At 36.7% G+C, this 20,693-nt stretch overlaps 1 protein-coding gene across 1 annotated transcript in view; it reads left to right on the forward strand.

Moving 5' to 3' along the window:
* Positions 1 to 7,434, forward strand: part of LOC131144293 (alpha-glucan water dikinase, chloroplastic) — a 28,746-nt gene extending 21,312 nt beyond the window's left edge. Inside the window, exons 29-34 of the mRNA XM_058092846.1 lie at positions 3,129 to 3,239; positions 4,513 to 4,611; positions 5,117 to 5,290; positions 5,368 to 5,460; positions 5,693 to 5,808; positions 6,741 to 7,434. Coding sequence (XP_057948829.1) covers positions 3,129 to 3,239; positions 4,513 to 4,611; positions 5,117 to 5,290; positions 5,368 to 5,460; positions 5,693 to 5,808; positions 6,741 to 6,945 — 798 coding nt within the window. The 3' untranslated portion in view covers positions 6,946 to 7,434. The remainder of the gene's footprint in view (positions 1 to 3,128; positions 3,240 to 4,512; positions 4,612 to 5,116; positions 5,291 to 5,367; positions 5,461 to 5,692; positions 5,809 to 6,740) is intronic.
* Positions 7,435 to 20,693: the final 13,259 nt, after the last annotated feature.

Genomic DNA, 20,693 nt, shown 5'->3' on the forward strand with positions numbered 1-20,693 from the left:
CTTGAGATTGTCACTCAAAATACTTCTCAGATGTCTTTTCCTCAAAGAAAACTGCTATATTGTGCAACCAGATAAAAGAATTCTCTTGTTTGGCATTACAGTAGTTATCTGAATAGTTGAAATCAGGAAGAACTTGGAAGGGACACCTTGGTATTACTTGATGTATATTTACATCAGTTTACTGTTGGCCAGCTGAGCCATACACGCAACAAGAAAGAAGAGCAACCACACGACCAACAGGAATAGACACATCATAGGCAGAAACAGGACAGACCAGAACAGGCCAGACATCGACCAAACAATTGATGAAAGGACCACGAACTGATCAAAATGATCTTCTAGTCACGCAATTGATAAAAAAATGTTCAGCCTGCAGTCACTGAGTCACACAGGTTCTGCCTGTTGTATTGATCACTGCAGTACTGCTAGTGACATGCCATCATAGAGCAGCAATATATCATGGAAACCTATCAATCTCTTCCATATGTAAGAACCCATTAAAGAGGGAAGGAACACAGAAAAAGCCTTCAATCTTGATCAAAAACTGTTCTTCAACGATCATTTCGTCTGGCTAAGAGTAGAAGCCAAACATACTGCTGCATAGTCACAATAACTGCTGCATAGCCACCGTAAGAAAAGAAAGGGGGAAATTCTAATTGAGTCTCAAATCCTAGATGAGAAGAAACTGTGAGAGAAAGGAGAAAGATGAAAAGGACAAAATCAAATAGGTGTGCCAGTTAATACCATGCTCTGTGTGTGTGTGTGTGTGTGAGAGAGAGAGAGAGAGAGAGAGAGAGAGAGTATATTGGAGCAACCACTAAGAATCTAAAAATTATGTGATGAATTCTAATATTTCTTCACAAATAAACCTGTCAAGAGATAATATTAAGACTCTTAACAGCTTTGGAGGCTCTTGAGTTGCAAACTAAGAGAAGGGAATGTAAATAAACATTCTGAAGACAGTTTTTACACTGTGGGATGGCGTGGTGTTGTGCCTTTTAGCTTGGGAGAGAGAGAGAGAGAGAGAGTAGATTGGAGCAACCAATAAGAATCTAAAAATTATGTAATGGCATCTAATATTTCTTCACAAAATAAACCAGTCAAGAGAAAATATTAAGACTCTCAACAGCTTGGGAGGGCTCTCAAGTTGCAAACTAAGAGAAGGGAATGTAAATAAACTTTCAGGAGACAGCTTTTACACCTTGGAATGACGTGGTGTTATGCCTTTTAGCTTTAGTGAACTCAAATAGTCTTCAAATAGTTGGGTAGGAAACTAGAGGAAAGTGTATGCGGTTGAAATGCATCTATTGGTAAATTATAGTTGGTCCTCAGGATTACTTGGGTTACTTTCTGATATGCAGGATTTATGCACCTCTACTGTGGGAAGCTTAAATGTGAAAAGAGGAAGATAGCTTTAAGGTTGCATTTGGGAGCATGGATTTTGGGCTTTGGATTTGGATTTATAAGAATTTGGACAAAACTGAATGCAATTTTGTACTACATTTTGTCCAAAACCACACAAATCAAAATCGAAGGCCTGAAATCTTAGCTCTCAAACACATAGTAAGTGGTGAGTTATAGTTTATAGAAGAATTGAATACATTTTCAAAAGAATGTGAAAAAGCTAAGCCTATACTCCATTGCAATGATCCGTTGTAGTCAACATCTGAATCCATGGGCTGGTCACTCACAGAATTATATTATGTGGTCTTTGCTGCATTGCCTAGGTGTTTTAAGAGGAATGAGAGAAGGTTCCATCTTCTTTGCATGCATGATTTATGGTGTCTTAAAATCAACGCAATTTCTGCTTTCAATAGCAATGTTTTAAAAGGCGAAAGCATAAGGTGAGGTATTTTACCCTCCGCAAGGCGAGGCGTAAGCCTTAAGGCATTGAGGTGTAAGCATTTTGGGACTGTGTTTTTCTAAATAATTAATAAATAAAATCAATTTATATATAGTAAAAAAATTAGAAATAATGGAGAAAAAAATAAAAACATAATTTTAAATATCATGTAGGCCAAGACATTACAAAAAAAAAAAACCAAATTAAAGCATCACAATGTGATTCTAACTTCTAAGAATCAAAAGCAGCTGCAGCGAACAAAACTGGAGAGAGCAAGAGTTGAATAGTCGTAGCAGAGAGGTTGTAGGGGGTCGCTGAGAGAGACGAGAGGGGTTAGAGGATCACTGGAGAGAGACAAGAGGCTAGAGGAGTCTTCAAAGCCAGACCCTAGCTTGTAAAGAGACGAGAGCTCCGAAGGGATCGTCTGAGAGAGACTATCCCTCGGAAGCAGTCAACGACTAGTCGGAGAGAGGCGAGAAGTTGGAGGAGTCTTCAAAGCCAAACCCTAACTTGGAAAGAGGTGAGAGCTCTGAAGGGGTCGTCAGATAGAGACGATACCTCGGAATCAGTTGACGACTCGTCGGAGAGAGGTGAGAAGCTGGAGGAGTCTTCGAAGCCGGACCCTAGCTTGGAAAGAGATAAGAGCTCCGAAGGGGTCGTCAGAGAGAGATGATACCTCGGAAGCAGTCGACGACTCTTCGAATAGAGACGAGAAGGTGGAGGTGTTGTCGGAGAGATACGAAGCTTTGGAAGAAATAAGCTTCGTGGAGAGAGAGGGGTTTTGACGCTCGTCAAAGCCCTATCAGCCTGTTAGTTGCTTTTCTTTTTTTTTTTGGTATATATAACTCAGGTGCTCCCAAAAGGCGTATGCCTTCCCAGTTGAGGCGTAAAAGGCGCAATTTTTTCCCTGAGGTATGCGCCTTCTCCACTGAGGCGTACGCATTTGAGGCTTTACGCCTTAGGGCGTTTTATACTCAAAATGCCTCAAGAGGCGCACCTCACCTATGCCTTTTAGAACATTGTTCAAAAGTAAGATAGTTATTTTGAAAACCAAACAGGACATATTTTAGCTATTGTTCTGTTCCAGTTCTGCAGATCCTATGTTCTACTGCTGTGCATCTGTAATTCTTGTATTTTATTAAAAAAAAAAGACCTGATGAATATAAATATATATATATATATTTTAGTCCACACATGCTTCATATTATTAAACTTGTTGCTTCTAATTTGGCAGAATAACCTCCCTTTCTCCTTCACACACGCGTGCTCTTATTTTTATTGGCAGGCTGTCGCTAAAAAGGTGAACATACTGAAGAGAAAGCTAGGGAAAGAAGAGTTTAGTGCACTTGGGGAAATCCGTGAAGCAGTTCTACAGCTTGCAGCACCACCCCAGTTGGTGAGTCCTTTTGCACCCCTGATCAGTGAGAGAATACTGGTAGGGCTAGTTTGTATTTTTCTAAGAACATAATATAATATTGTTGGTGTTGGGTTTTATAAAGTAAATATTGTTAGTGTTGGTAAAAATCATGTGCACCATACAAGCATAAGCAAACAGAGGTTTAGGAAAAATTATCAGCAAGAATCCACCATATACATGATATTTATTGTGGTTGATCTGTTTCACCTTCTCCACATCCTTGGATTGAGAGAAGCTTCACTAACATATGCAGAATTAAGGTTACGATCTACAAAGGATTATTCAGTCAAAGCTCGCTCTCTTGGTTTGGTACTGTCCAACCCACACACAAACCCTCACATCTTTGCCTTTGGCTCTATCGGCTTCTCTCCTCATAATCTCACAAGTCACAACCTCACATGGTAAAGCACCACATTTGCAGTTTAGTGGCATGTCAAACAATACCCTAATGGTTCCTTTCCAGGTGCAGTTTTACATCATGCCAGATGCTTCCTATGCATCATAACCTAATGGGACCTTTCCAGGGACAACCCCCCACCTTTCCAGGGACAACCCCCCACACTTGATCTGAAGCCATCTTCCATCTTGAAGCAGTCTCCTATTTTTGAAGATCAGCCTATCTTGTCTCCAAGTATCCTGCTCCAACAGGGAAAATTGGGAAGAGAGCCCTACCAGCTGTCATAGCCTTTACTTATCTGTATGTTGGTTTGTTTGCTTGAAGAAATTTGGTTAAAAAATCACTTCAAAAGGAAACGTGAAACTATGTTCTATCCTTCAAATTGGAAACTTCAAAAAACTAGTCAAACAAGGAATTTGAGGCATGTTCTAACATCACGAGACACGTATAGTTCTTGCCATGTTTTATTTAGGATCATATCAGAAAGGCATGTAACCAAGACACTCCCCCCCCCCCCCCCGCCCCGGCGCGAAAAAAATAAAAAATAAAAAAAAATAAAAAGAAAAATCAGGTGGGGGTACTGAAGGCTCTAGATGAGAGAAGAAAAAGAAAGTCTTACCATCCAATGAAATTTGATAGTTGGACCATAGTTTAAATATTGTTCTCATTCATTTGCAAGTATATTGATGTTTAGTTTATAAGCTTTGTGTTCTTAATCCTTTTGTTGCTTTGTGTCATGGTGAACATAAACTGGAGATTATCAAAGTGGTGGTATTTCAATCAAAAGAGTAACTCTAATGGCCTGTAGGCATGATGTTAATATGAGCCAATAGCTTATGGGAAGAGTTTTTTCAGGTGCAAGAGCTGAAGAGCAAGATGCTAAGTTCTGGAATGCCTTGGCCTGGTGATGAAAGTGAGCAGCGATGGGAACAAGCGTGGATGGCTATAAAGAAGGTTAGAGTGGTTCTCCTTGTAGGTAGGATTTGCAAATGGCTTGTTTTTGAGTGCAATAAAAGTCTTTTTTATTCCAATTGCAATCTATTGCTTTAATCTAGAGTGAGAATTTGTCCTAAAATTCAACCCTATGCCTTTAATTTCCTATTCTTCATTTGATGTTGAGAGGATTGCATTTGTCCTTGTTTCTAGGGGTGATTAAAATTGGCATTATTTCCTCACAAATATGCTTTTTTTTTTTTTTTTAAATTTCCGTATAACTAACTGGTTTATGCTACATGCATGCATGCATTAACAGTTTGTGTATATTACATTTAAGATTCAACTTCATGGAGCAATTTTTCTCCTAGTAATTATAATTTGTTGCTTTCCTTTTAAATTTTGTATGTGTCCTTTTCCTTGAACAGTTCCCAACAGATCAAATTCTGATGTTCCTTAATTAGTAACTACGGGCACTAAGGAATTCTAATATCTTGAAGCATACAACTGATTTGTTCAATAACAGGTCTGGGCTTCAAAGTGGAATGAGAGAGCATACTTTAGCACAAGAAAAGTTAAATTAGATCATGATTATCTTTGCATGGCAGTCTTAGTTCAGGAAATAATTAATGCTGACTATGCATTTGTCATCCACACTACGAATCCATCCTCTGGGGACTCATCGGAGATATATGCTGAGGTAAAATATTTGTACTTCTATTTTTTGTTCACAAGTTGAAGAAAAAATATGTTTATCTATGTTTCCATCTGGCATAGGTGGTGAACGGTCTTGGAGAAACTTTAGTTGGAGCTTATCCAGGTCGTGCTATGAGTTTCATCTGCAAGAAAAATGATCTCAACTCTCCTCAGGTCATTTGTTTCTCTCATTAGGATTTTCAGGTGAAATACAAAGGAATGTTGATGATAACTAAATGCTACAATTATCGGAGCTAACTATTGATAGTACTAACCATGGGAACTACATGCATGGTATAGTTGGCCATTGTGTGTGTACACATTGACAAACCTAATAGAATATATGAATGTATGCCTGTTCATTTAATTGTCAATGTTTTTGTTCATGAATCTGAAAAAATTTCAGGTATTGGGTTACCCAAGCAAGCCTATTGGCCTTTTCATAAGGCAGTCTATTATCTTCCGATCTGATTCCAATGGTGAAGATCTGGAAGGTTACGCTGGTGCAGGCCTTTATGATAGGTAAAGTTCTGCAAACCTCTATTCCACTGATACATCTACTATTCCACTGATACATCAACCTTGCAGGCAGAAATATTATTATTGGCATTTCATTGTTTATGGTTGCTACAATTTTTTTGAACTGGAATTATAGTATCAACGATGTAGATTTTGTTATTTTTCTCCCCACCAAAGGACTCTCCAGTTTGAATGTGATTCACAACCGTTTCTTGAATCTTGCTCGCTTTGCTAGCCTTCCATTTTACCCATTTTTAGAAAATGTCTCTCAACTATATACTTCTCAATTACCGTCATGGGCTCTGTAACCTTTCGTGTATGGATTTAGACTCCTTGTAATCAAAATGTCCTTGTTTTGTCGCCAATTTGAGCTGCTTCTAGAATTTTGGCCCCACTTTTTTCTTCGTGAGTGCTTGTTTCCTTGGTTACTTCATAAATTTTCGTTTGGGGATCATAACTGGTATTACTTGTGCTAACTGGGGAGATGATGTATGAGGAGTTGATATACCATGGAGCACTATTGCCAAGGCCATTTGCCTGCTTCTGTTTTTGACTTGTTTCCAGTGAAACATTTTTTCAGCTGTTGTAACTAGCCATGGATGTTTAATCAGCTTTGGCTATTATCCTTTCAAAAATAATTCATTTGGCCACAGGAAATGCCCCTCTGAACAGATGGCTTTTTAAACTGCATTCTTTCATGTGATGATGGGAGTTTTGAAAACATTTTATCTAGTGGATTCCAGTTGGCAAGTCTTTCTTTCTTTCTTTTCTTTTTCTCTTTTTATTTATTTATTTATTTATATTTTGGGGTGAGCTAGGATTTTGAGGCTTCAAGGTTTATTTCATGATATTTTCATCTTATTATATATGTATGATTAGTTTATTTCCTTTGAAATTCACATATGCTGATGAATGCAAAACCACCTTCTGCACAGCGTACCAGTGGATGAAGAAGAGAAAGTTGTACTCGACTATTCATCTGATCCATTAATCGTCGATGGTAACTTTCGACAATCTATCCTTTCCAGCATTGCTCGTGCAGGAAGTGCCATTGAAGAACTGTATGGATCTCCACAAGACATTGAAGGTGTGGTCAGTGATGGGAAAATATATGTCGTCCAGACTAGACCACAGATGTGATTTCGATTCTCTCCCTGTTGGGTTTTCATAAAACGCATAGAAATGGGTATTTCCAAAAGTGAGACGGTGATAAACTTTGTTGTCGATCACTAGATCACTACCTTTATTGTCCCTGCAACTGGGAGATATTGCTGCATGGAAATCACCCAAACGTCAGATATTTGCAGATCTCTATACCGGCCTGCAGGTGCGTGCAAGATTATGAGTTAAGATGATTGTATTCCAGTACTGTTATTCTGTAAGGTCAGCAGGCTCTGTTGTGGTTGGACCTTTTACTTATAAAGAATGGTCAATCCAATAATAAAATTTACAGGCAGTTTGCTGTTGTCTAAAAAAAAGAACTGTTGTAGTGCAAATCTGAGAAAGCTGCTTACTCGATTTCTTTATTGCTCCTAAATTGGGCATAAATTTTAATTTTACAGGGCTAAATCTAGTCTAAGGATCTTCTATTTCATTCAAAGAGAAGGAAAGCTTGACTTGAAATTCTCATAGGTACGATTCATGCTAGGCCTTGGTAAGAGCATGTCTTGACTAGGATGTCACAGCAATAGCATTTTGTGTGGATTTTTTTTTTTTTTTTATCTATATGCTGCAAACATGAACGGATTCTAATATCATCACTAGTTTTTATTGAGGAACTGCTTGAATTGGTGTTGATAATATCTTTTCGTGAGTAATGTAATATGGGGGAAAAAGAAAAAAGAAAAAAAAATGCAGGTTTGTATATATGGAGGGATTAGTGAAGCTTTTGGGTCATGATGTTCGTTCTTGAAGCCTACACAACAAGAGCCCTCTGACTGCTTGCAAGTAGTCTTAGAGCAGATTGTCCTTACTTCTACAGTGTTACTGAATAAAGGCTTTAGTCTTTCGAATCGTCTCACCCATGATTAGGAAATGTAAATGAGTACCCTCTTATCCGTTATTAGGAAATGTAAATGAGTACCCTATATATGGATGGCCCAAAGTGACTTGAGCATTGGATCATTTTTGTCCTAACGTGTGCCAAACGTGTCTGGAAGGACACTCTCAATGCTAAGTAAATGTACACAATACCCTTCTTTTTTTTTTTGGAAAAAGAGGTTTCATTTCCTATCTTTATTAGAAAACTCTTCACTTATGACGGAAAAATATCATAGTTCCAACTTTGATACTTGGGAAAAACAAAATCAAACCCTAAGAATCTAAAATTGACTTAACCAACTTATTCAAAATCAATAAATCAATGACCAACAACCAAATAAATAAATAAGAACTAAACAACTATAAGTGGAAAACAAACAAAACTTCGGATGATCTTGAGGAATAAACCAACCACTCCAACCTTCATAACCACCAGCAAAAAGCATCACGAGCACAAGGAAGGAAATTCCAACAAATCCAATCGAATCATTCTCCTGATTTGCTGTGAAAGCTCATCCTGACAACTATTTAATCGAGATATACCAGATTCACCCTACTTAGTAAAGAAATTCACACTTTGACTTGCCTCCCTGTAAACACGTTCCACTTTTTAATGTATGTCTCTTAATGCTTACACAAGCTCTTCCCACAATTCCTATAAGTTCCAAGTCGAACACTTCCTAGAATTAATCCACTGAACCAACAAAGCAAAGTCACAGGCAATCCTCATTTGATCAAATCCGAGATCTTTGCACAGATTAATCCTTATAATAATAAACGCTTTCAATTCAGCCATATTATTGGTTCCATGACCCAGTAATGAGGAAAAAAACTGCTTTAAATAATCTTCTTTCATCTTTTATCACGCCTCCACCACTACAATTACCTAGGTTACCTCTACAGCTTCCATCCACATTCAACTTAACCCAACATATCCCAAGTTTACACCATCTGACTACACGAGGAAGACGAACCCTCACATTTTTTACTTGAATATCCAAAGCACAAAAGGCTGTAATATCCGTGCAAGAAACAGGTCCACATTTAGTTAAATTGTCTGAAATGGATCTCAACCAATATTTAATATCAAGTCACACAGTTCTCATCGAATCATGAATTGATTTCATCCTGGCTCTACATTGACAAGTTCAAAGTCTCCAAATGATGAGACTTGGTATGAGACCTACCCAAATGTCTAACTATGAGGCCCGTCTTGTACAACTAAACCAAAAATTAACTCTGGCTTTCCATGTATTCGTTGCCATACAACTAACACCCAACGCCACTGCTGCTTGTCTCCAAACCTCTTGAGCAAAAGATCCTGTGCAAAACACATGATTTAGAGATTCAATATTGACATTTGAACAACAATCACACCGAGAGGCCATCTGAACACTTACTTCTTGAATACAAGTATCAACCAGAAAACAAGCGAACCAAAACTTTCACATACAAATTGACACCTGTTTTGGCAACATAGGATGTCAGATCCATTTTGAAATTAAGAATTCCTCTTTATGCTCCCTTATATTTCCCAAACACTTGTTGTGGTAAATTTCCCATCTGTTGAAGGTTCCCAAATTACTGTATCTAGACCCTCCTTGCAAGAAATAGTAGAGTTTAGAGTTCATGACTTTCTCAGCCTGTTCTTCACCCAACAAATCCACTAATAAATCAACATTCCACCAATATCTATCCCAACAATCTCGTGTTCGTAGCTTATGGTTTCTGATTTTTTGAACCTTAGCACGAAGGGGACTAGAGGCTAACCATTGATCAAACCAGAAAAAGGCCAACCCTTCTTTAATTTGAACACGAACATGCTCTAATACTTCAGGTTTCACACGAGCAATCAATCTCTAAAATTTGGTTCCTTTATTCGACTTTATTTCTCTCAAGTGGTGTCTATTATTCAAATAATTGGCTTTAAAGAATTGAGTCCATAGATTATCCATAGTTAACAATCTCCACACAAACTTTATATGTAATGATTTTTTTTACTTCCTCAAAATCCCTAATACCCAAACCACCCTCACAAACAGACTTACATATATTAGGCCTGGAGTACCATTTCCTTTTTCTTTTATCATTTACTCCACTTCAAAAAAAATTCTATAACATAGAATTTAACTTTGTGAAGACAATATTAGGAATGTCAATTACCGACAATTGATGAATCGTCATTAATGATAATACATGCTTAATTAAAACTAAGCGGCCCCTTTGAGATAAAAGTTTAAATTTTCAACTCGCTATCTTTTTTCTCAATTTAGTAACTAGAGGCTTTAAACTATGGGCCGTAAGACGACTCGATACCAAAGGAACACCCAAGTATGTAGCAGGGAACCCTCCTTCCGCAAAGCCAGTCATCCTTAGCAAGGATCGCTTCCGAGCATAAGCAATTCTCTTTGACAAAAAAAATACTTGATTTGTCTTTATTTATCATTTGGTCAGATCAATCCTCATATTTCTTAAGATTCTTGATAAGCATTTGAATGAAACTTCTCTTACTATTGGCAAAAATAAGAATGTCATCCGCATAGAATAAGTGAGATACCAAAGGCGCCCCACAAGGATGATAGCAAGCCCTTATCTTATTCTCCATAAATTTTTTCTTTAGAAGTCGAGAAAGAACTTCCTGTAACATAATAAATAGATAAGAAGATAGAGGGTCTCCTTGGCGAAGTCCTCGAGAAGGTTTAAAGAAACCTTTAAGTGTTATTTGTCATAATGGAGAATCAAGGAGAGGAAACACATTCTGCCACTAAACCACAGAATCTCTGGGAGAATCCAAAACTTTTCAGAACCAAGTTTAAAAAATCTCAATCGACCCTATCACAAGTCTTAGCCATGTCTACTTTGATCATTATATTTCCACCATTAGACTTTTTATGCAAAGAATGAACCATTTCTTGTGCCAATGTAATATTTTCAAATATACTTCCATTGGGAATAAAAGCTCTCTGCTCCGAAGAAATTAATGCAAACAATAAACCTGTCACCCTTGTAACAATAATTTTTGAAAAAATTTTGTAGATAACTTGTCAAAATATTACATTGGCACTAATAGGCCCGAACTTGTCAAAATTCTGAAGATTCTGACTTTTGGGATTAGAATAATGTAAGATGCAGAATAAAATATAAGAAGAGGAGACCCAATAAAAAAAATCTCTAACTGCATCGATCACCTCTTTTTTTACAATTTCCAACAATCATGAAAACAAGCCGAACCAAAACCATCCGGACCTAGCCTATTATTTCTCGGGATAGAAAGAATAGCATTCCTTATCTCCACCTCGGACGGAGCACAACAAAGAGCAATATTCTCCTCTTCAGAAATCATAGGAGATATAATATCATATTACCCAAATCAGCTCTCTTATTTTTCTTTTTTTAACTTAATAATAGGGTTTGGAAACGAGGAAGTTGCTCAGCAAAAGGGAATGTACACAATACCCATTACCCAAATCAGCTCTCTTGTTTTTCATTTTTCACTTGATGATAGGATTTGGAAACAAGGAAGTTGCTCAGCAAAAGCATATACGAATGGCACAATGACCCCAACAAAGCGCCCAAGGCAAATCGAATCCCCGTTCCTTTTTGGAGTGTCTGGCTGTGGTCATGAGCCTGCTCTTTCGGGGTGTGCCTTGTACAGGTGCACCAGGAAAAAACTTGGGAGCACCTGGTGAGGAGCTTAAAAGAAAAATAAATAAAATAAAAGCAGTAGTTTGGAGGGAACCTGGGGAGTCAAAAGACGCGAAACACTGATAGGTTGGTACGGGTTCGGGGGCTCTGGGGAGAAGTATGATGAAAGGGGTGGAGGAGCAGAGCACAGTGATGGTTATGGTGCTTATGGATGCCTAATTAGTCAATTCCCACTTCTTCTGGTCAACCCTAGTATGCTCACTCTGCCCCTCCTTCCACCAAATCATCCAGGCTTGTTTGGATGTGCTTTCCTTCCTCTTTCCCACTTTCAGCTGCAATGATTTTAGTCATTGAATTGAATCAGCAGACAAAAAACAGACTGGGCAAATACCAATTCTGTTCCCCTGTTTCTTGTCTTCCCATGCTTCCACTCTTTTCACTTCAATGCCCTCCAAAGTTAGAAGTTTGATAGAATTACAAAGGCCAACCACGTAACGTGAAATTCTCGGTGAATTTATTAGTAGGGTAAACAGAAATTTGGCTCGTTTAGTTTGAACCTTATATGCCCATTGATAATACGTTTGGTTAATCCTAATGTAAATGTATGTTTGATCCAATACGAAACTAAAAATGAAAGTGACCGTCTCGAATAATATCTTTTTCATTGCTTTTTAAATCGTTAATTTCAATACATGTACCAAAATCATTTTGACATAAGTCCGACCTTTGAGTTGTGGGTAGGTCTGTAAGTACGTGAATGGTTTAGAAGGGGGTATTGAGGATTATTCAATAAGAAAAGTACTGAAGAGTGTCATTTCTGCGACAATTACATTGCATCTATCATACTGTGAGAAATATTTTTTTTATAAAAAAGGTAAATTACACAATTAGTCTTTGCAACTTTACTTGACTGCACTTCAAAGCCTAATTTTTCTTTATATATGTTTTCTTTGAGTTCCCAAGCATAATGCAAAGATTATTACCTCTAACAGTCAAAATTGGCTAATAGACATCCGTGCATTAGATAAGAGATTGAAGTGCAACTAGCAAAACATCAAAGGAATAATTAAGCAATTTAGCCTTTTAAATTTATTTTGACAAGCACTACGAACTAGGTAGGCCTTAGAATTGTATACAATAATAGCAACTATATATAATTTCTAGCATGCATGTTTGACAACAATTTGATTTAAGAACGTAAGTAGTTAGGTTGTAAGTCAACAATTAATGGTTATATCAAGTTTTAGTTGAAGAAAATATGGTTCCTTTTGTGTATGCCGAACTCCATTTGTAGCACATAAGCAAAACTTGCTTTTATATATATAAACTCCATTTAATGACATAAGCAAAACTAGCTTTTATATACATAAAAAGCAGCGACAAAGATTTTCAAACACATTAAATAACTATTTGACTTAAAAGATTTTAAGTTTTTAAATTATGACTAGCTGTGCATATCAAAACCTTGAGAAATTATGTATAAGGAAAAAAGAAATGGCACTTTGATTTTCTTATCCCTTTTCCGCAACACATCACCCAACTAGGTCTTAGACTCATCGACACTTGCAACAATAGTTTTAAGCATGTCAATTTGATAGTTTACATTATAGACCAACAAGGCATATCAATTCTTGATATGTAGTTTTCCTTTCTAAGCCCTAATACTACAATGGCCCTAAATGTGATTCATCAGATAAAATCCAATGTCACCAAATCTAATATGGTCTCTTTAGTCTTTACCCTGAATCACCTTTGATATACCCCTCTCGGATCAAAGTTTTGAACCCTGAAAAACTCAAATATGAAAGTCTTCCATCAGCTGTAACTGGGCGGCGGGTTAACGTGGGTATTAATTACTTCATGGGCACATTGTATCACAATCAACCATTATGGACAAGGAAAGACGTTATTGATCAAATTAAGATTATAAATCAAATGCAAAACTGAACTATCGTGGTGTGTCCTCCCCTCACCCAGCAATGTGAAGGGAATCCGGTTTATCCTGTACTTGACATGAGCAGCATCATCATGATGCACATGATCACTCTCTCTCTCTCTCTCTATACATATATATATATATATATATATATATATATATATATAGCAGTAGGATTGGCCCATGAGATGATGCCCCAAGCATGCCATTCACCCAATTCCACCAAAAAAAAAAGGGAAAAAGAGAAAAGAAAAGAGAAGTGGGTAGCTAGGTAGCCAGCTAGCGAGAAATTCAGAATTAAAACAATTCCCTTTTTCCAGGCTTCCGGCAATTCCAAATTAATTTGCCACCCTCACAAATGATGGGTTTAGGCATATGATCCCCACTTGGACGGTGGGGGCTCTCACCCAACATCTTCCACACCTTATGTCTCCTCTCTCTAAATTAATTTGCTATCCCTTTTTGGGATTTAATTACTATTTGCACCCTCACACATATATTTTCCCTCATAGACACAATCATTGCTAGCTTAACATCCACCACGCATTCCTCTCTCTCTCTCTCTCTCTGTCAACCACACACACACACACACACTCACACACGCATGAAAAGTAACATCAAACCATTCCATGTGTTCAGAATTAAGCTTGCCTTTTATTGATACCTTCCTTTTCCCACTTTCAAGAGCCTTTTGCATTTATATATATATATATTACATTCTTACATATTAAAAAAATTGAACAGCAAGTGATCGAGTACTGCAGAAACCCCACATAAACTAATTAATGTAGAATCAATTATATATATATATATATATATATATATATGCTTATTGTTGAATGAGGTAAATAGTAAGATATACTTGATGAATTAATTAACAAATATACACTTTCTGATCAGCAAGGTCGATGTTGTTGGTGTGCGTCCATTCAATTAATTTGAACGTACGAGCTACATATGGGCACAGCCACTCTTTCTCATGATTCTATTCTCTTCTTTTCATGAGGATCGTCTATAGCTAATGCTGTTCCCTGTGTATTCCTACCTCTTTTTAACTATTCCAAAGTGCATTGGATAGATATATGCTGCCTTTGATGTTATTCCAACAACTAAAAAAAGTGCAATTTGGCTGCAGCAGCAGGTTTATCTTTTAATTTGATCCCACGGAGGTGGTTCCTTTAATCTTTCTTTCAGTTTAATTTCACTTTATGCCTTGTTCCTTAATTTCATTGGTTGCATGCCCTGATGATAGAAGGAATATATAAAAAGAGACAATGAAATTCAACAATTAGGCATGATTCCCATTTAAGATATATACCTTCCTCGTATATGTATATATAATATTGGATACTTGCTCATTTCTCAAGGTTAAAAAATTTAGAACCTTAAACCTTCAAGGATGCGAACTTTGACTATCACAATTAATGTCTCGTAACCCTTCATTTGGTTATGCAAAGTGAAGTGAAGATAAGAGGGAAAAGAATAAAAAAAAAAGAAGTAAATCTTCTCTGTTTCTTTTTTTACATTGGTTTAAGTTACATAATGGAAGAGGTAATCCATTTCGCATCTTATATCTTTCTCATCCCTTATGTTATGAACTTTAACCAACAAGATGTCCCCTCCTTTTCGATAAAATATAAATATATATATATATATATATATATATATATATAGAGAGAGAGAGAGAGAGAGAGATGGAAAAAAAAAAAGGATAAAAAGGGCTCACTTTGTTTCTCTTTTAATTGGAGGGAGTAGAAAGAAATTAAGAGAAAATTTTGAAGCATTCAATTGATTTTTTTTTCTACCTTATTAAATGAAATTAACAAAGTAAAAAGAAACTAATTTCTTTATCTTTTCTCTTGTCTCCAACCAAACGCATCCTCAAAACATTGTTTATAACTTCTTTTATTTTTCCAATATTAATGCAACTGGTAAGAGCATAAGATCCCAAATTCCAATCACATCAACCTACAGTATGTGTCCTTCCATATGTGCCTGGTATGAGAGACAATTATGGCAAAGTTAGAGAGGGAATCCTTTAGAAGTTTGAATGGAAGCCCACTAGCTACCTCTGAAAGTTGACCAAAACCAAAACCATCATCATAATAATTATCTCATGCATGCATATTTTAATTTCCTTTCTTTTGAACTTTAACCCACTAAGTCTAGTGTTGAACCTCTCTCTCTCTCTCTCTCTCTCTCTCATCTGTTGCTGAATTACTGTACTCTCAAGTTTCAAGGGGCTTCTAAATTACCAATGAAAGAGGGTCAAACATGAGTCCTCAAAAAGCCAAGCTTTGGTTCTTGCAGGGGCTTTCAACATCAAACACACATGAAAAATGGGCCTTCATGGTCAAACTCAAACCCAAATTAAAGCTGCCCCTCTGGGCTTTCTAAAAAAAATAATTATTTATAATCCTGTCAACTGACTTCTATAAAACCGCTGAAAAAAGTAAAACTGGTCGCTCAATTGGTCAATGCAATTTTCACTTTTTGCCTTTGGTGGGCTCAGATTTGGGCCTTGGTAGGGCCCGTGCTCATTTCAAATCGTTGGAGACGGCGTCTCATGGCCCGGCCCGGCCCACGAGATTTCTACGGGATATTGCGCGAGTATAAAGTGCAGGCTGCGCGCCTGCGCCGCCCCCACGCCAACGCCGATCTTTGCTCCTTAAACATTAATCACGGTGATAATATATTTTTACATTTCTTATGTGTGTGTGTGTGTGTGTGTGTGTGTGAGAGAGAGAGAGAGAATTTATGAGTAATTTTTTTTGTTGTTGTTTATAATTCTTTATGGTCAAACATTTTAATATGTGGATATTTATTTTTTTAAAAGTGGAATTTGGTGTCGATATTTCGAGGATTTAAGAAGTTTGACCATTCAATCTAGTTGTATAGCATTGTTGTAATTATTTTTTGATAAAATATCATTGAAGGGCACAGCATATAACACCTACGGAAAAATGGATGACGTGAAAAAATAGCATCACAACAGCATATTTTTCTATAATTTGACTTTTAAAAGTATTTCATTAATTACGAAAGTAAAACTTACTATCGCAAGTAATATATATATATATATGTATGTATATATATATATATATATATATTATAAAAGTTTAATTCAAACTATTCATGCCTTCAATAAAAAAAGGAGCATGATTATGTTTTCTTGACCAAAAGTATTTTAAATGTCTAAATCACACAATCCGTGTCTTAAATTTTAAAAAAATATATTTAAAAAATAATTTTGCTCCCATCAAACGAGTTAATTGTATCACTCATTTTTAATTATACATTCATGATTCATGTCATCTTCATCACAAAACATTAGTTCTCTCTGCAAATTAATGGAAATATTTTCAATGTTTTTTCGAAGCACACATGCACGCTTGACTGTACGCGTATGCAAAGTTGAATCATTTGATGATGAAATTATCATATAAACTCCCTCAAACCAATGGAACAACAAAACTATGGGTCCCAAAAATGTTGGATTGTCGTGACTCCACTGGCAATAAATTTTTATTTTGAATACTTTTTAATTAATTATACAGTGTTCTAATTATAAGCCATGTTTTTTTATGTTTTTTTTTTACAAGTATTTATATGTTATTACCCTTTGTTGAACAATATTATTTTGGATCTATGCATGTTCATCTAAAAGCAAAATAATAATAATAATAATAATAATAATAATAATAATAATAATAATAATAATAAAACAACCATAAAACCATGTGAAGGATATTTATTCAACCATGACCCTTTCACATTTCACTTGTGTGCGAAATAAGGTAAATAATCATTAAATATTGTTTATTGTTATATTTGTTTTAATGAACTAATATTTATTTTAGTATTTAAATTAAAATTTAGGATATAGAATTACCTAAATTTATCTAACAATATAAGGATTAGACATTGTCATAGAAAATTGACCTTCTACATTTTGCAAAATAAGTTATTGTTTTTTCTCTAAGAGAAATTAATTAATTTCTTACAAAAATTAATTGAATATTAATAATATAATGAAAATTAAAATATTTTTGGGATGGAATAACATCTTAGTGAAAATATTTTTTCCCCAAATTAATGAAATTTAAATGTATCACTTATATTTTCAATAATGGGCAACACATTGCCTTGAATCGAAACATGCAAGTTGAATATTTTGATCGTAAAATTATTATATAAAATTCACTTTGGTTAGTATAGGTGAGTTTCAGCCAGTCCAAAAAGGGTTCCAATCAGGATTGTGGACCTAAGAATGTTGGATTGTCCTTACTCCATTGATTAGATAGCTTTGTATTTTAATTATTTTTAAATGTGGGGTTTTCTCACATGCTTTTTTTTTTTTTTTTTGTAATTATTTTGTTGTTCCCCTTTATCGAACATTAATATAATTTGTAACACAATTTTTTTTTTTTCTTTAGAAAGAAGATCCTAAATGTACTTTAAAATCGATCACACGCTCTTACCAATGTTAGAGAGAATTGTTGTGGAATAAAAATATCAAATGACCTCCGATGAATTTTCTGATCTCGATCACCTAAAAAAGAATGAAAGAAGAGTGGCTTGGAGGACCCAAGGTATATTCCGGAGAATTACTCTAATGCCTAAGTAAGGAATTGCTCCAGAGAGGTTGTTAGCAATAGTAAATTTGGATTGAAATAAGATATCTTAGCCTTTTCTCTGAGTCCCTATTTATAGTGAAAGAATTTGACCCGAGAATGAAATGTCATTTATTGGCGAATTATGGTGCAGGCGTGAATCGCTCCGACTATTACCCCGTTGGCGTGGATTGCTTGGTCATTATAAGGTGGGCGTCAATTGCTTTGGCCAGGCGATTGACTTGGACAGTAACTGCCCTCATTAATGTTGTACTCTAGTTTCCTCTAAGTAGGTGATATATTTGGGGTATATCAGTTGCCCCACCTTTAGTTTCAAATTTTGAAGTTTGTTTCCATAGTTTGAAAGTTGTTCCCGTTAGGCTTTATGGAGCATAGTTGTGTTTGATTCGGATGATGACCCAATATGAAATGTTGCGTGGTTTTTTAATGAGAGATTTCTTACTCACGCTTAGTCCATGAGTGCTACAGTTTGGGCCGAATTTTTTTTCTTTTTTTCTTTTTCTTTTTTTTTTTTACACCCTATTTGGTTGCTTCTTTATCTATGGCTTGCCAAGCCAGGTTTGGGGTGTGCTCGAATTACCTAAGCTGATCCTGTGGAGCTTTTGGCTTTACCAAGCCGAACTCAAAGGGGCGTCGGCTGGTCCGAGCCGATAAGGAGGCTTGTTAGGCTTATTTGAGCAGATCTTGCGGCGCTTCTGGCTTTACTGAGTCGAAATCGATGGGACGTTGGCTGGTCTGAGCCGATGTGAAGGGTTGTTCGACTTATCTGAGTCAATCTTGCGACGCTTCTGGCTTTGCTGAGTCGAACTCAATGGGGCGTCGGTTGGTCCGAGCCGATGTGGAGTCTTGTTCAGCTTATCCGAGTCGATCTTGCGGTGCTTCTAGCTTTGCCAAGCCGAACTTGATGGAGCGTTAGCTGGTCCAAATCGATGATGCCGAGCAGGTCTTCGTGGGGCGTTTTGTGCGGAACAGGTATCTGTAAGGCATTTGTACTGAGCCACTTTTTGCAAGGCATTTCTACCTAGCAGCTCTTCGGGAGGCATTTGCGTTGAGCATCTATTCGTGAAGCATTTGCTCCAAGCAGCTTTCCGTGAGGAATTTGTGCCGAGCAACTCTTCGTAAGACATTTGCACCAAGCAACTTTTAGTGAAGTATTTGCGCTGAGCAGCTCTCTGTGAGGCATTTTGTGCCAAGCAGCTCTTCATGGGGCTTTTGTTTTGAGCCTCTTTTTGCAAAGCATTTGTGCCAAGCAGCTCTTCGGGTGACATTTGTGTCGAACATCTTTTTGCAAGGCTTTTTGTGCCAAGCTGCTCTTTGCAAGGCATTTGTGCCGAGCAGCTCTTTGGGTGGCATTTGTGCCGAGCAGCTCTTCGTGAGGCATTTGTGCCGAGCAACTTTTTTCAAAACTTTTGGTACCAAGCAGCTCTTTGCAAGGCATTTGTACTGAGCAGCTCTTCGGGTGACATTTGTGCCGAGCAACTCTTCGTGAGGCATTTATGCCAAGAAGCTTTTTGCAAGGCTTTTTGTGCCAAGCAGCTCTTCAGGTGGCATTTGTGTTGAGCAGCTCTTCAGGTAACATTTGTATCGAGCACCTCTTCGTGAGGCATTTATGCCAAACAACTCTTTTTTGTCTTCAAGTCTTATAAGCGTTGCTCATTAGTTATTTATTGCCTAATGAGACGTGCTCATCTTTTGGGCTATCTTCAGGCCTTATAAGCGTTTCTCATCAGTTTGGCCGATCTTCTTTATCTGATGAGCCGTGCTCATCTTGAGGGCATCTTCAAGCCTTGTGAGCATTACTCATCAGTTGGGCCGGTCTTCACTGCCTAATAAGCCATGCTCATCTTCTAGGCATCTTCAGAGTTCAGGCCTCATGAGCGTTGCACATCAGTTGGGTCGGTCTTCGTTGTCTAATGAGTTGTGCTTATCTTTTAGACTTTCTTCAGGCCTCATGAGCATTACTCATTAGTTGGGCTAGTTTTTCTTTACCTAATGAGTTGTGTTCATCTTTTGGGCTGTCTCTAGGTCTTGTGAGTGTTGCTTATCAATTGGGCCGATTCTCTTTTACCTAATGAGTTGTGCTCATCTTTTGGGTTGAAATCAAGTAGCGCGACAGAGAATGAACTTATAGATATGTATGCAAAGTTTGATAATTTAATAGAGGCATACAAAATGTTCAAAAATATAATTGACAAAAATGCTATTTTATGGAACAATCTCCTTTCTGGGTATGCTAGATTGGGTCAAAATCCTGTTGACTTTTTGAGTTTGATTCTTATTTTGATACTGACAAAACACATGTATCTTATGTGTGCATTTAGTGTATAAATAAGTTTTCATTTCAACACGAACATAGGATATAAGAAAATGGAAGATAGTAGGGACATAAAACTCACACACTCCTGGTGAATTCCATGGAAAATGAAAAGCAAAAGAAGAAGATATTTTGATGTTATTTGTATTGCATTTAATTTTTTATTAATTGGTCTGTAATAATGCATGTGTAACAACTCGAAAAATTTTAACTATTTAAAATAATAAGAAGGATAATAAAGAAAAAAGGGAAATAGAAGAAAAGGGAAAAGAAATTTTAAAGGGTAATAGCAAGTGCTCGTCGACGAGCTAGTTTTCCT

The sequence above is a fragment of the Malania oleifera genome, chromosome 12 (assembly GCF_029873635.1).
Source record: "Malania oleifera isolate guangnan ecotype guangnan chromosome 12, ASM2987363v1, whole genome shotgun sequence".
Classification (NCBI taxonomy): Eukaryota; Viridiplantae; Streptophyta; class Magnoliopsida; order Santalales; family Ximeniaceae; genus Malania; species Malania oleifera.